Here is a 17,324-nt window from a genome sequence, read left to right as displayed (position 1 = left end):
GACAACAGCTTCCAATGGTGGATTACACACTCCAGCTCAGATGGGGGCGGTCATGCTTTAGAAAGTACTTTGGCTGATTGAAACAGGGAAACAGAAGAAGAAGTACATTTCCGTACATTTGAATGTCGGATACCGGGGATCCGATGTCTTTAACACACCCAGCAGTATGCACTGCAGTGTGTACATCCAGAGAAATGGACACCAGCTCAGTGACAATAGGTAACACTACAACCGGCTCAGACGGCTAAATGGCTAGCTAGCTAAGCTAGCTGTCACTTCGAAAGGCGAGCTCAGCAAAGTTTCCTTTCAACGGAGCGATTTGAGGCTAATACTAACAGTCAAAACGCGAAGACGAGTACACACTGGCTGGACGAGTTGGTAGACGTCTTGTAAAGGAAGTTGTCTTGTTGTTGTTGTTATGCAGCAGTTTGGTCTGTCCAGATGTTAGCGTTAGCTTCGCCAGTGGCACCGCTAGCACGCGGAGGAATGTCATACGTAGCAACCAGCGGAATCGAGTTGCCTAGCAACAGCTGCAGAGCTCCGTAAACGAGTCCATGTATTTAAAAAATACACATGTTAAATCACTTTTGAAGAGTTTTCCCATACGCTTTCTGTGGGAAAACATTAAAACTTGCATATTCTGCACTGCTGTTGCAAAACCACATTTTTTTTTCAGGAATAAATAAATATGCTTGACAGATTTTCTTTTGTTTCTTATTTCTGTCATGGTGTCTACGTTTTTTTTAAATTATATAATTAAAAAAAAACATTTTTTTTCTGTTTTTGTTTACCAAGTCACAGTTAAAGATTTAACTTCTGAGAAAGAGTAATACAGATCATTGTTTTCATATTTGCTTATCATATCAGATCTTTAAAAATGTGTCTGAAATTTGGTTTTGTTTTTTTGACTCTGGGAACTTGGACTGAGGTTTGATCTGATATTAATTGTCTGATCTTACATGTTGACAATAAATACTGTTCCCTACAGTAAATGAAAACAACCGTGACGTGACTTAAAAATCTAAAAGATAAAACTAAACTCCCTTTATTCAAGTAGGTGCTGGGATTGCCTCTGACATGCAGCTCTGTTTCATATAATAAATTCTATTCACCTCTGGGTGTTATTTTGCTTGATAAGTATAGGTTTAAAGATTAATTAAGTGTCTGTGTCTCTGGCTCTCTGTTTTAGGTGAAACATAAGAAGCAGTTTTGCCTCATGACATCAAAATCAAAGACCCACTTGGCTCCTCTGCCTGCGATAGAGCTCCTGGTGTATTGGATATTGTCCTTTTTTTCCCATTTGTATTCTTTCTACCAGCTTCACAGGTTCTCCAAAGGTAAGGTAGAAGTATAAAAAATAGATGGATAAAATGAGTGGAATAGGTAATGAAAAATAAAGCGGTTTCCTCTTGTTTTGTTCCTCAGAGCACGAAGCAGGATTAGAAAGAGATTTCCAGCTGGAAAAAGGACTCCTTGAAGGATTTAAAAGGGTAAGCTCATATATCTAGACTGTTATTACTTTTTTAGTTGTTATTGTAAGCCTGAAGAATACGGTCTGAAATAGTGTCATTGAAACAAAACACACTTTATTTATCATTTGATGCCCAAAGCCGAAAGACTTCTGTGGCAAGATTGAGTATTTTGTTTTTTGTTTTTGTTTTTCTCCACAGGACTCATCAGATTTTGAGTGGAGCTTCTGGACTGAGTGGGCCAAGACGTCTTTACTCTGGACTCTGATTGGTCATAGCGTGGTATCGAGGTTGGCCAGCATCTTTTACCCCAAGGTAGGAACCAGCTGTTTCACAAGTGGCAAACCCTATAAAGCCATTAGCCGTGGATGATTCAATACCTTGTTTTTATGTTCCTCCAACAGCTCAGGGTACCAGCTGTCACAATATACGGCCTTTTAGCAGCCTGCAGTGCATTAGGGACTAAAGGTGTGAGCGTGCTGCTTGTGCATCTTGCCCTGTCCTTTTTGGTCGCACGGCTGCGGATACCTGCCCTGTCATGGGCGTGCAACCTGCTGCTGCTCTCCACTCTGCACATCCAGACAATTCAAGAGATCCAGGTACTTATGCTGTACTTGTGTCAGATTTCAAGGGATTTCATCTCAGTGCAGAAATTGCATGTGTGGGTTTTCTCCAGATACTTTAGTTTTTCTCTCACTCTTAAAACATTTGTTTGGGATTATTGCTGAATTGAAAACAGTCAGCTGGGAAAAAGTGATACAGAAGATGGATGGATTGGACGGAGCTGAGCTGCAGCCGTCACCGACGTTTCACAATGAGCCCTTTAAAAGCTTGTCTGTGACACCTTGTTTCTTTTAACTGCAAAGTCTGTTTTCCGAAACAACATTTACATCACAGATGTAGATGTTTAATGTGGCTGTAAAGTTGATGTAACAGTGAACCGTGTCACTGTCACTGCATCAAAATAACCAGAGCGAGTAAGAGATGCGTTACAAGAGGAAACAGTTGTGTGCAGCAGATCAAAGGAAGGCTCTTTGCTACATTATTTATGTTTTGAATCATTTATTGGAAAAAAAAAACTCTTTAACAAAGGTGATATGAGGGATGCTTATCATCTGAATAGTGACAGTTTTTACCATTCGTTGAACAGTCTCCCACACTTCTGATGTCTCATTTGAGAAGAATAAAGAAATGTGTTCACCCCAGTGACTCCTTATGTGAACACATAATGCTGGCTCAACTATTCCACTGTGGGCATGGCATTTTCTGCATCCTTGCCATGAAAGTGAGCCATGTAAAGACACATTTCACGTCTAAAGCAGGATGTCACTTAAACAAGTCTATATTCTTCATAGCAGCCTCACATTTCTGTTTCTCTCATACAGTTACCTCAAAAGCCACTGAGAAAACAGCGCACACCCACAACTTTGTGAACCATGTTCTATATCTGTAGTACCGAGTGATTAAATTACTTTATTGATTCCTTTAGGGCAAAAATATACACAAGTAAATTAAACGTGCATTGCAAATGATTGCAAGGCAATCATTATTATTGCATTGCAGTCATTGTATGCACAGCTGTAATAACATTTCACGGATCATGTTATTCAAAAAAGGCATTTTAATTGATTCCATTAATTTTGCGGCACAGACAAAAAGTGGAGTTGGATGAAAATATGAATAATTCTCTGATGCCTGCTATACCGAGAACTACAGCACTTATCATAATCTATAATTGAAATGTATTAAACCTCAGCTGTAGCTGCAGTCTACACAAACTCCATGTGTGAGTCTCCAGGCAGAACAGAAAACTGTCACCACTGGGGTAAATTGCTCTCTGTATCTGATTGGCTGTTTTGCTTTTCAGCTAAAAACGCTGAAGCCACAAATGATCCTGCTTGGAAGGGCTTGTTAATCCACAGCAGCCCTCTTTGAATTCTCCAAATCTTCCCTTTTTGGATGCAAAAATTCGATTTGAGGATTAGATGTGCCTCCTTTGATTGTAACTAAATGTCATATTAACCTGAAACACAAGAGGGCGCAAGATACTAAGAGGATTGGGTTCAAGACATGTAACTTTGTATTATGCAGATATCGGTTTATTTATTTCCCGTATTTACTGATGCATAGATGATAAGTAAAAGCTCGGTGTGCTTGGCTATGTTTTCTGCAACCCTATGATTGGTCTGAAAAACTAAATACCAGAATAAATATGCCTGGATTGAAAGATGAAATGAGTATTTCTGCATTTTAGTGTTTGCTATCTGTAGGATATATTCCTGTTTCCTGATTAGATGGACAGCTATATATAGTTTTCAATTAGAGATGCGTTTTGATAGTTAATTAGTTTGTTTTCTCTTTTTTTTTTAATAGTCAATATTCTTTTCCAGAATGTTTTAATTGCATCCTTAGAATTTAGAAAAACTGTGAAAAAACATCTTTTTTCTTCTATCAATGCTTTAGAAAACTGAGGATTAATATAATCAGTCTCCATTTAATCATTCCAAGCTGCACAGTATCTGATGCATCGAGCCCAGGTAAAGTGATGCAACCCTGCCCCAGTCATACTAGTTTGAAATCTCAATGTGGAAAATGAAATAGAGCTAAAATCTACCCCTTTCACTCCTGCACACGTCCCCACAATCACGTGCAGCTGCACGGAGCCGAGTCCTGTGTTCAAACACAACTTCAAAAGAAACCGTATTTCCAGCATCTCTTAGCAGACCTCATTAAAAGTTGTCTTAATATTTGGGGAGAGTTTTGACACATATTCCTCGCCACTTGTCTAAATACGCGTTAATCCCATCATTAATGCAAGAATTTCCCAGGAATGTGGGAGAAATAATTGGCCTTCCTTCCTTCCTTCCTTCCTTCCTTCCTTCCTTCCTTCCTTCCTTCCCTTCCTTTGTTCCAGAGAGGCTGGTATAAAACAGAAGAGGAATACTATCTGCTGCTCTTCAGTGTTGCTGTCTGTGGTCTGCGCTTCATCAGCTTCAGCCTGGAGCAGTGCTGGAGCCCTGCGGATCCTGGAGCAGTTGTGCAGCTCTCTTGGTTGTTGTCATATACCTTCTATCATCCTTTCTTTTACAATGGACCCATTGTCACATATAAAGACTACACAGAGCAGGTAAGGGCCAGTAAGGCCACTCCTGAAGTAAACTGCGGTTTTTTTGTTTTGGTGTAGAGGAATCTGAGCCTGATTGTGGAACACAGGTCTCTTCTCTGAGGCCACAGTATATCAGTAAAGGGGGTTTTAGCTACAAGGAGCTTGTGAGTTGAATTTTTTTCTGTTGGCATCTTTTGCATCACCCGTGTCCAGTTGGAGCAGATTGACACAGCACCTCTTTTCCTCTGACATTCGTTTTTGTAGTCGCAAAAGTTCAGCCTGCATTATTAACAGCCTGCTCCCTCGTTTGATTTGCAGATGCAGAGGCCCGCTGAGCAGATGGACAGAGAAGCGTCGGCCCTCAGTTACCTGGTGCTCCGCCTGGGACGGATCCTTCTGTGGTGGTGCATTGCAGAATACATGATCCATGTTATGTACATGCACTCCATCCAGTCTAATGAGACCTACATTGAGATATTGCCCCCTTGGGCCTTAGGTAAGGCTTTCATACTCTTTCAGGTTTAATGTTTCCCGGCCGCCTCAGACACATGCCCTGAATCTGTTTTTGAAATGCAAAACTTCGAAACATTTTTTTCCCCCAGTGGGTTTGAAAACACACATCAGATATGCAGATTACTGACTCAATCATTAACCTGTTTTATTAAGCCTGGTTTTTTTTCCTCCCTTTTTCATTTGTGCTGTGTCTAGTCTGTTTTTAAAGCAGTGTTTAAAATTATTTATTGGGTTAAAGGTGGCCCACCGTGACCTAATTTGCCCTTTTATTGTTCCCTATTGAACCTGAATTATTGTTGCACTTATATTAATAGAACTTTTGTGATTTATTCTTCATCAAATTAACACAGAGAGTAAATTCATGTCAAGACTCTGGCATACTTAGAGCCAATGCAGCACTACGTTATATTAATGCAGTTTGTTGCACTTTACAATGCACTGCTTTTTTAAATTATATTTCGGAGCGAGAAAAAACATTCTAGCTCCTGAGATTATGTTGGAGGAAAGGCTTTGCCTGCATGGAGTTTTTTATATCGAGCGGCCCGAAGAAACTGTCCATTTCTTTAGGCTATTATAAAGGCTTCTGCTTTTCTGCTTGACTGAAAGTAGGAGTGTGGATCATTGTTTGTGGCATTCAGACATCAGAAAGGTAATGTTAGAAAACATAAACATCAGGAACCGTCATTCGTTCCACAAAGCCCTCTGGGAAATACTTTATGCATTTGTCTTTTATGTTCTTTACACAAATCAAATGGCAGTTAACAGGAAAACACTCTGGCCATCTGCCTTCTGGCAGCTTCTGTAAGCTGTTGTAAAGCATCATTCTCTCATCTTGGTAAATTTAAAATTTGAAAGCACCATTGGGATTTTGAAGTCATTTCCATCACTCGCTTTTTTAATTACTGGCCCCTGAGCTGCCATAAGCATGTAGGGAACATGCCTGAATCTGAGGTCAGGTTGAGCAGGCATTTTCTGTTATTGGCCCTAATCTTTCAGTAATGGCAGAAAAAAGGGAATATTGCTGAGAGGCAGGTTGCTCACTCACTCACTGATTAAATCTATCAAGTGTGGATATTTACCGCCATGTAGAATTTCAAGATATTTCAGTATGACTTGCAATTTCAAACTTTTTGTGTTGTCATTTATTGTATAATGACAAGTATGATATAACAATTATAGCAGGGGTGTCAAACATAAGACCCGAGAGCCATGACAGAGAGCCACGTCTTTACCGTCAAACTAACCTCAAAGCCATGTTGTCAGGCTGAGTTTGTAAAAACATTCAAAATGCGACAGCTGTAGGAGATACTGGATATTTCACTGTATGTTGCACAAGATTGTTTCATTAAAACTGGCTTTATGTTGAGATTGTAGTCATTTTCAGTCCACATCTTTATTTATTTATTTATTGAACTTTAGACATTTTCCTCATGCATACTATAACAACGAAGAAAAACTTAAACAATGTTAAAGGCTTTGGGTGACCAAGACCTGGGCTACTGGCATTTGTTTTCGTGGATAGTTCGCACAGCACCATGGTACCACTTTGCAAGAGCTCCAGTTTTAGACATTCTCATGTCCAGCCGTCTGGCCCTCGTCAGCTTCCTCTCAAATCCCGTTTTCTAATTTTTTTCTGGTTCTCACACATCAGCTCCGACGACAAAATGCGTACTTGCGTGCTATCACCAACCACCAGCACGCAGCATAATAGAGACAATCAGTGTGAGTCGCTTCGCCTGTTAGAGGTCATATTGTTATAACTGATTGATTTGTTACTTTGTGAGTGATGTCTGGTCTGACTTGCACTTCAGGAAAATTGCCTTGGTAGTAAACCTGTTTAAGCATGTCCTTTGTGTCTCCCGGTGCAGGCGGTCTGGCCCTGGCTCTTGTGCAGTTCTTCTTTGTTAAGTATCTGGTACTTTTTGGCCTTCCGTGCATGCTTGCCACTCTGGATAACCTGGTTCCCCCGAAGCTCCCTCGCTGTGTCAGCATCATGTACAGCTTCACAGGGATGTGGAGGTGAGAACACACAGCATTAAAAAATCAGTATTATCCTGCTCTCCCAGCATTCCTCAGCACTTCAGCAACAGGAAAAGCCAGCATCCATTGTATCCTCGAGGAAAAGGTACATTTAATGTCAAGTGCTTCGAGTACTTGCTGTGCTTTGGCAATCAGATTTAGACTGGGCACAGAAAATTGTCTCATTTTGGGTCATTACCGGCAATCAGAACAATAGGTCACCTCCACACCAGGAGAGTGATGTGATTCTTTCAGAGTCATGCTCAGATGATTTGTGCAATGTGGCCATGTCTGCGCTGCCGTTTAGATGGAAATAGATTTGATAGCCACATCCAGTAAAGGAAATTTAACCTTTCTTCAAGTTAAAAAAAAAAAAAGGTATAAAGATTATAATGCAAGTCAAGTTTGAAGAGCATGCTGGAGATTAAATTTTTCAGAATTTTCCAGCAAACCCTGGAAATGTAATTCAGATTTTTGACTTCATAACTGTATACTCAAACATCCTGCTTTCTTACTGAGATATCTATCAGACCCTCTTCCTACATCCAGAGTAAATCTGAAACCATAAAGAACTGTGCATGAAAAGATCATGCCTGCTTCTTACTGAAGGGGTCACAATTGCTCAAACTAATGGCCCCACAGTGCAGAGGCTTATTCAGAAACACCTTATTCAGCAAGGCTTCAAATATAAAGAGTGTAAAAGGGGACAAAATGTCTCAGGATATTCAAACATATGACAGTAAAAAATACATTCTTTTGAGTAGTTTTCTGCTTATTCTTCGGCAGGTGTATTTGTAGGCTGACATTAAATAATGCTAACAACTCAATGCTGTCCAAAATGTCTTCAATTTCAACTGCATCACAAATTATATTGGTGAAAACAGTAAAAATCGCCATTAAGTTGGATTTATAGCTCACTAAAAGAGTTAATGTCCTTCATTAGGTAAAGATTTATCTCGCTATAGTTTCCATGTTTCAGCAAAATTTTAACAGCACACCATTAAAAGCATTTCCTGAAACAACATTCTACTTTATCGCACAATCATACTGCGAAATTATGTGACATTCTTACTGCACAGTCATTCCTCCTTCAAAATGTAATCAACGCTGTGAAATATTCCCTCAATTCCGAGCCCATCAAGTGGAGCTGCTGGATTGCATGTTGCCCTGGCAGTAATAAATGCGCCGGCTGTAGACGGGACTGACCGATATGCTGACTGTGGCGCTCTCCAGTGAGGCCCGTGTGTGCTGAGCTGGCCCGCAGCATTGATGGAATGCATAAAGCCTGACACCATTGACGAATCTGCTCTGCCTTATGTACACAGAGCCAAATCTAATCTCCTTAATGACAAAGAGAAGGCATACAAACACACACACAGGCACTGTACGAACTGCACGAACAGTTCCGGTTTACATGAAGGCCCACAAGTGTTTTTGTCTCAGTCTTACATTATTATGCTAATTCCTAACTCAGATATGCATTTCTTTTCCATTGTTAGGCATTTTGATGAGGGACTGTATCGATGGCTCATCAGGTAAGGAGGCACTCCACAAGCCGTGGACGGACTAATTCAGATGTTAATGCTCATACTAAAAATGTTAAATGTCATTTCACTCAAGCAATAACTCGAATGTCTGTCTGCCTACTTATCTGTCTCAGTGTATTTCTATATTTGACCGTCTTTCTGTCCGTCTATCCATCCATCCATTAAAAGGTCTTACTTCTGAACTTTCCAGCTGTACAGCCTCAGATAAGGTGCCGCCTTCCAGCCTCCATGTTTCAACATAATGGATAAGGATTCTGCATTTGCATGGAGGCTTTCTCTTTCTCATGATTATGAGGTTGCATGTTGTCGGTGAATAGTTGTCGTGTTGCCGTCGCCAGCTCCCGCACCCGGGAGTAATGCCTCCCTGTTTAATATGTGCATACGTGAGGGGAGCATTATGTGTTTGCTCACTTGTACTTTGGACAACGCACATTATTAGTTCGTTTGCTTTTAATGATGCACACTCGACTGAGTGCAGCCTATTGGGAGTTTATGGTCTGCTTGGTAGATGCGGGTTGCTACATTAAGGCAACGCTACAGTTGCACGATTGTCAGAGAAAACTGATATTCTGGGTCGATCTTCCCTGTCTTGGTTATCGTTTGCTAATTAGTGTTCTTGTTGTTTTGTTTTTACGTTGTGATGGTGCACACGTCTGTCTGCTTTTCACATGCCTTGAAAGAATATGAACGAAAGAGGCTCCAATTAATTTGCTTAAGATCCCCTGGATTTAAATTGCAAATGAAAGCTTCCCTTTTTAAACTGTGTCCATTGTAGATTGTGTGTTTTCCCCCCCCCCCACCTAATGGCATCGCTTTCAATTGTGGCGCTGCAGATGCAAAATAATATCCGTGACACAATGCCCCGGCGTTCCTTCTTGCAAAAGTGCTTTTAAAGAGGTTTTAATGTAGTTTAGAAATTCTGTTGAAATTATCTGAAGAGCGCTGGAGGAGTGCGTGGGTGTTAAATGATGTGCTCCACATGACTCACCACTGACACCCTCGTCTCCCCGGACAGCTAAGTGGCTCATTCTTCGCCATTCCATTACGCATTCGGTGCCCGCGCGCCGCCGCGTCTCAGGTCTCCATTTCACTCACGTTCACTTATCGGCCAACAAAGAAGCTCTCACAGGGTGACTGATTGGGTTTTCTCAGCTACACGTGGGATGTTTTATCCCACAACCTGGAAAATTCTACATGTGGATGTTTCAAATTCAAGCACATGGGTGGGTTTGGAGGGACTGGAGGGTTTAACCTTTGTACTATTTAAAAGAGAAACATTGAGTACATTGTGCAGTGCATTTGAAAAAAAATTATACAGTGGAAAGGTCAATTCAAAGAGATTATCTAAAACTTTTTGCCTGTAATGCCTTCTAATGTCTGGAAGAGAATATAGACTCCTCTAAGCATTAACAAATAGCCAAATGTATCATAATTAAGATTTAAAAACTGGCCAAATCTTTTTACTTCATACATATCAATGACTTTTCAAAAGCATTTACAAGCGAGGAGATGCCTGCACGCCTGTGACAGCACGCGGATCAACAATCAGATTTGCCAAACTAATTCTCTCTGACAGCCTCAGAGACCTCTGAAGCCTGTCACCACGTCGTTTGCAACCATCTGCTTGAATTAATGACACGTTCCGTAACACAGTGATTATTCAGGTCGTAATGTATATCTCAAAATTACCGCACTTTGATCAACATCTGTGTGGAGAACATGAATTAATCTGATGAGTAGATGCATCGGTATTGAGTGTCTGCTCTCCATCCAGCACTCCGGTACGGCTCCATCTGTTTGCACACCTCCTTTCATCCTCCAATATGGCCGAGCTGGCCACTCTATTTAAGGCTCAGAAAGCGCTGGCTCATCTTTCAGGGACATTGATTAGCCACAGGGTGGCTGAGATAATTAGTTCCCAGCTCAGCACCGCTACACACAATGAGTTGTTTGTTGCGTGCGTTGGACCGATGTAGCGTATTCGGGCGGCGTCTGCACCTCCGGGACAGACCGGCTTCCTCACAATATCCAGGGCCATTTTTCTTGGCGACCCGGGCCACGTTTGTTGGTAATTGGTGGGATGTTTCACACGAGGGGGGAGTCCCGTGTGTACGCAGCCGCTATTTTAAAACACAGACAGAGTAATCTCATTTGAGACATTGATAAATAACTTCTGTGTGCTTTCCTTTAATATTAATGAACTGATGAATTTCTTCAGGACACATTTTGGTTTTCATTTTAACAGATTCTCGTCAGCTTATTCTTCAAAACGGCGAAATCAATGGTTATCTTGCGGGGCAGAGCGGTGCAGCCAGCGGCGGTGGAGAAATAGGTCAATTTGACACAAAAAGTGGGTTAAATGTGTGTCAAGGGTTTCGTGTGAATTATTAACCTCTTTGATGCATTGTTAAGAAATTGTATGGATTGATATCCCCTGGAGCGGAGAGGAAAGCCATCTTTAATTGATTTTAAAATATCATCATGATAATTATTGCGACTGATGTCCTTTGGAAAATACCGATGCTGCTATTATAATTGTCCGTCTGCACTATTCACTGATCTTGCTCAACGCTGGTGTAATAAATTATTAATTGCACGTTATTTATTCTTCGCGTTTCAGATATATCTATGTGCCTCTGGGAGGGTCGCACCACGGCACTCTTTTAAAGATGATGTCCACGGGCGTGGCGTTCGGATTTGTCTGCCTCTGGCACGGCGGCCACGACTACCTGCAGTACTGGGCCCTGATGAACTGGGCTGGCGTCCTGCTGGAAAACGGATTAAAGTCCCTCTTTGAATCGGCCTTCATTAGCTCCATAGTTGTAAGTCTAAAATTCAGACCTTTACAACTGCCGTTGCAAAAAAAAACCCCAACTAAAACCATCACGGTCAAATTTATTCCATCGATCGGTTAATGAAATCTTTCCTGAAGCCAGAAGTAAAGAGGTCACACAGTGTAATCCGATTTAATAAGATATAATGCCTGGGGCGACTGCACTAAGTACAGACCGGGGACAAACAGGTTCGATCCTGTCACATCTAATTGACATGCACAGTTATTACAACATTAATGTGAGCTAAAGTCTGCTTCCAGTGCCTGAAACGTGGAGCCGCTCCTCCGGCCTCCAGCTTCAGACTCAAATTCTACTACAGCGTAATCCTCCCTGTTTTCGCTCACGCTGTTCATTAGTGGCAGGTGCTCATGTGATCCTCTCTGTAAGATTTACAGCGGAAATTTCTTGCGGTTCTCCTGCAATTTGCTTATTGTTTTTGCTGATTTCCCAGGAGCGGACTCTCTCCGCGGTGATGAAGCGGCGCTGCGTCGCCCTCCTTTCTGCCTTCTCCACCGCCATGCTCATCCTCTCTAATCTGGTCTTCCTCGGAGGGATGCATGTAGGCAGAATCTTCTGGAAGCGGGTCTTCGTTCAAGGTAAAATGCCTTCCACCACCCTCAGCTGAGAGGAATTGTGTGCCTTTTTTTTTTCTTTTTTTTTTTTTTGCACAGATGTGATTATTGTTTGTTAGTGATCATGTTCAGTTGTGTTTTTTTCACTCTGGCTGCTCACAGGCATTGCAGGACACCTCCTAAAATTTAAATTTTAACTTTTATAGAGTGCAGCTCTCACCTACAAGAAAATAAAAGAAAATACAATCAGTTTGTATATTCAGCAGTGTTTTCTGTGAGGCTGTTTCACGCATCTGCATGGGCAAACTCTCCCAGATAGAAAGAGACATCTGTTTCATGGACTTGCCAATGCCTCTTTCGCGTCCCGTGTCTTCATTTGGCTCATTTGGTACCTAAAGCAAGATGGCAGGGCCTCCTAAAGCCTGTCTACTTATGATAAGCAGTGCGAGCTGCACTTGCTCCTGGGCTTGGCGACAAGTCCATACAGAGAATACACCGTTGGTTGATATTATCGTCCATTCTGTATGATTTTCGGTGAGGATAAACAGCTCACTTGCACGTTCGGGCTTTTTCTACCGAGTCATTTCCAGTAATCATAATGCTGATGTGTCGTTACCCGGCAGTCGACACAAGAGTTGCATTTTAACGTCTTCCATCTGGCTCTTTCTTTGTCTCCTCAAACTCTTAAGGGAAATATCAGCCTGCTTCCGCTGCTAAATGCACCGCTGTGTTCACCAGCGAGCCATTTGCTGTTCCAGTTTAGTGCTGAGAACACGGTGTGAAGCTGTGGGACATAAAACGCATAGAAGAAGACTTTAAAGTAAAATGTGCTACATCAGCTGAGGTGAGAGGTGTTTTGAGAGAAAGCCAACTTTTTTTCCCACACGTTTAGCCTCCATCAATCCATCTTCGGTGCGGTTTTGTCCAACAGGGCTGTGGGAGGCTGGGACAGGTCCTAGTTCATCACAGCGTGAACACACAGAGACACACCTCCGGGCTTTTTAGAGGCAACAGTTAACCTCAGCAAGCATCTGCTGGGACTGTGGGAGGAAGTCAGAGCACCCACAGAAAACCCAAACGCAGAAGACCAAAGACAACACCTGGTGCTTAACATCCACAATATGGCCAATTTAGTCACAGATTAACCTCTAATGAAGGTTTTCTTATTCTGCAGGGAAAAAGAAACAAATCATTGCTGAAAATTCGACTTTTATCTTGGGCACTGATGTAGAATCGTGCCAAATGTCACAATGTTTATCTCCAGCTTTTGTCTCCCTTTTTCTTCACTGCCATTCATGTCACTCCATGATTATATCGCACAACCTCCAAGCCCCATTAAAGTTGAGCCTAATCAGCCTGATAAAGGTCACAGGTAAGCTTTATTGTGATAGTAAAAACTGTTGGCAAATTGTGTGGAAAATGATCCTCCTCCTGGCACTCCTGACCTTTTCCACACACATAGCGCCGTAGTGTTGGCGTAAATAATGTAAAATAAGACCGAAAACAAGAACGGCGCGTTTGGAAATTCAGTTTCTTCAGTGAATTATTCAGAAGGGAGAGCTGTAACCCAAACTGAATATTTCATTCTGGTGAATGTATCCACATTATGAGAAGAAGTGAGGCTGAAAATGTTAAGATAGATCTCTTAATAAAGCTCTTAATAATCTCTGTGCCTTCACGGACATAACCGAAAGGGCCTCAGACTGTTTTTTTCTGTAGCTGCTCTATAAACCTCTGAGGGGCTGCTGTGGTTTCATTAACATGAGATCAATGCTTTTAAATCAACTCGTCTCAGATTTTTAGTGGGGAAGGCATCAGGGTAATTGCTCTCCCTCCCCACAGGTGAAATGTACCAAAAGAAAAGCCGCTGTTTGAACTGATTGTGTATCTTGACTCGAGTGTTTCCACTGAGGACGAGGAGACTCGTAGATTGTGCGTCTTAATGTTACCAAATGAAAACTAGAACAATTTTAAAGCTCAACCCCATAAACCAAACAAGACTCTTACTTCAGTTTGACATTGGACTGGCTCTGCATAATAACATTAAAATTACAGTAATTTTACTTCAGCTGGGCACTTTAGCGGATATCAGTGAGATTACGGTTATTTTATTCTAATAAAGCATATTTTTCGTTTGACATAACGCAGTGGTGCTCAGAGTGTGCGGCAGACGATCTCTTTCCCCAACAAAAATAACCTTCAGTACAAAAAAACCACGTGACAACAGCTACAGATATAAAAAGAACAAGAGGTTGTGTTAAAGTGTATCTGTGGTCGCTGTGGTTTTGATAGCCTGAGACTGTGTCAGTAGATTTGCAATAAGTTCCCTTTGCTGAGACAACATATTAGTTCTACTTAAAAGTAAATTAAAATTGATGTCATTTCAAAAGACAGCGATAAAATGATTTTGTATTATTGGGAAATCCTATTAGTTCTACACAATGTCAGTGATCGCAATAATATATCTTTAATGAGGTATTAATTCATTGGAATGCTAAATGTACTTTAATGTCACTTAAAAAAGACACTTATACTCAGACACAGTTGTATATGGTATCAGTAAATTCACTATAATTTCACTTTTATTTTATTAGTTTCACGTATTACAGAAAATCAGTGGGTTTATTTTTTAACGACAATATTGTTTCTGCATAAAATCAGTAAATTGTGCTACTTATTGAACTAGAATTACAAGTGATCCAAACAAATCAGTAATTTTACAGTTTTTTTAATCAATGAGTGGATCCATAGTGACTTTACAGGCCTTTAAAATAAAACAGCGACACAAAATGTCAGTAAACTTAATGTTCCTAAATTGACATTGTGTTAGTTCCACATTATATCTAATCTCACTGGGAAAAAAAGTGGTGTTGGAAACCTTTAATTGACATAAATCACAGGATTTCACATCATACTTGTGAGATTCTGAGTAGATGGCTTTCAGATCAGCTGTTTTTCCTCTATTGATAATAAAGAGATGCTGCATGTTCTTCATTTCAAAGCCCAGCTGTCCGACTGGCAGAACTGTGTATTTAATTATGATACCTTGAAACGCCTTCTGCCCTGTAGTTAAACTCGAGGCGCTCAAGAAAACCGGTGTGATTACCGCACGTCGTTGATTGCAGCCAGAGTGACATGAAACCCAGGGAAATGGGTTATTCATTTATTCTCTTTCCCAGATTTTAGCGAGTCGTCTGCGACTCTGCTGCAGAGCTGCGAGCACACGCGCCTTCTGAGCCGAGGCCAAGAGTTGCTCACATTTGGCTCACAGCGTGCGCTTCTTCCAACTTTTGCTGCTACTTTCAGTCAACAACAGCTCGAGTTGGAGGATATTTCACACTGAGGGCGCTAATGAAATCTACACACCTGCAACGACGAATCGCTGGGATGCCTTGGCTCACGATGCAGACGTAGCCCCGGGTTAAAAGGCTTTGAATGATGAATATATGTGTCAGATATGCATATTACAGTAATTATGAAAACCAAAACACCTCAGAATGTGCCTAATTTAATTAACCCCACATTAATGATGAAGTGGCGTTTGCTGGAAACCACGGAACCCAAAACAAGTGTAACCACGCAATGCCGACATCACCTCCGCGGGAAACAGTATTTAGCATGTAAATGAGGCTTTTCTGGCCAGAGCCCACCTTTTCTGGTCTGTGAACAGGAAGCTGGCGATACAGCTGCGCGTGGAGCGTCCAGTGAGCGCGTGAATTATATTCCAACATGAATGGAAAAGAATAGAGCAATTGAGAAGCATTGTGGGTGCAGGTGCAGGTTCCTGAGCTCATCTGGAGGCTGGCCAGTCGGGGAGGAGGCGCAGGCAGCTGTCTTTACCTGCCTGCTCGACCCGACGAGACGTGGCTTTAAATAGAAGGCGGAAAAACAGTAACGCGGCGAAACCCTGCGGAAAGTGACCAAGACATTAACAGCCGTCAGTTTATTTCTGACAGAAACCTACTACAAACCGACCACTGTGATTCTTGTTGCAAAGCAGCATCTCTGTATTATAAGTCAAACTGTGTTATTGGAGGCCTCACAAACATTAAAAGCCTCCACTGTTGCTAAAAGGCGTTGTTTGCTTCTTCCTTTCAGGCTGGTCGACCATGGCTCCACCAATGCTGGCGTTCCTCTATTGCTTTGCTCAGGTCGGACTGGAGCGCTCTTCCCTCCCGCCATGAGTCACCTTGACCCGGCGTCGAAGTGAGAATCCCCGCCACCGGACCGTAGGAGCAGCCTGCCGACTCCAGCGCCTTCTCCTCGCCAGCCAGAGTCTCTGTGGCGAAGCTGGCTCGCCGCCACCGAACCTGTCCAGAGCTGGCCGAGGTGCAGCTGAGCAGCCACTTTCTGCAACCGAGCAAAATCTGTCTGCAAGCTCAAAACTTTAGGAGAGGTTCCTCAATATACGTAAGTGCACAAAAAATGACATTTTAAAACAGAGCGATGATGTAAATTAAGGGTCCGGCTCTGAAAGCAGCCTTCAGGCGTGTTTTCTACCCTGTCAGCTTCTTGGCAGCTCTGTGACTCGAAGAAACTGAAGAAAATACGGACTCCTTTACTCTGTTTTAAAGGCCTGTGATGGTGGTGCAGGGAGCTGGAGAAGTGTCAGGTTTCCTCTCTGGTTTGAGAAGAGAACCGGATCGATGTGTTTGTTACTCTGACCCACTGTATGCATGAAACGGAAGAGGAGTATCAGTCTAGAGAGTCCTGGAAGGGTTTTGTTTGACTACACTGGAGACCAAGACAGTGCTTCATTTCTTTTCTCCTTTGTTTTGATTTGTTCATTTTTGTGCAGAGGTGTAGAAATAAAAACAAGCTGCAAATCGACCAAATAAATCAAGTCTTTCTCTCTGTTTTTTTATATTTTTTTGACCATATTAATCCCTCCGTACCCCATCTTTCTCTCTGCAGGTGGTAATTTTTTAGATGCTTATAATTTTGAATATTTGAGTTGCAGACTAAGTCTTGAGTCTGCAACTCCTTCACCGAGGTTTCACACGTAAGGTCCGTGGGCCAAAACCAACTTGCAAGAGACGCCAATTCGGGCAGCCAAACCACCGAGCAAATTGTACACATTTCTGAGGAAAAGAGTTTTTTTCAACAAATTACTTATCTACCGAACTAGCCTCAAAGCCTTGCTGTTGTTTTTCTGCTTCTTTCTCTTCTTTACCCTAGAAGGCATCACTGAAATTAACTTTATAGTTTTTGGAAGTCATTGTTTATTTTTGCAAAAAAATAGACTTTTTCATCACATGCACTCT

General features: G+C 41.8%; 1 protein-coding gene across 1 annotated transcript; it reads left to right on the top strand.

Moving 5' to 3' along the window:
* The first annotated feature begins 116 nt into the window (after positions 1-116).
* Positions 117-16,417, top strand: hhat (hedgehog acyltransferase). Its single transcript, XM_030106695.1, has 12 exons — positions 117-219; positions 1,190-1,337; positions 1,426-1,490; positions 1,671-1,784; positions 1,874-2,068; positions 4,384-4,596; positions 4,894-5,071; positions 6,957-7,107; positions 8,607-8,642; positions 11,275-11,476; positions 11,940-12,084; positions 16,159-16,417. Exons 2-12 carry the CDS (start codon positions 1,217-1,219, stop codon positions 16,242-16,244), a joined length of 1,506 nt encoding a protein of 501 aa, XP_029962555.1. The 5' UTR covers positions 117-219; positions 1,190-1,216; the 3' UTR covers positions 16,245-16,417.
* The last annotated feature ends 907 nt before the right edge of the window (positions 16,418-17,324 follow it).

Source organism: Salarias fasciatus, chromosome 13 (genome assembly GCF_902148845.1).
Source record: "Salarias fasciatus chromosome 13, fSalaFa1.1, whole genome shotgun sequence".
NCBI lineage: Eukaryota > Metazoa > Chordata > Actinopteri > Blenniiformes > Blenniidae > Salarias > Salarias fasciatus.
The sequence above is the reverse complement of the archived record's forward strand: the minus strand, read 5'-3'. Positions and strand labels throughout refer to the sequence as shown.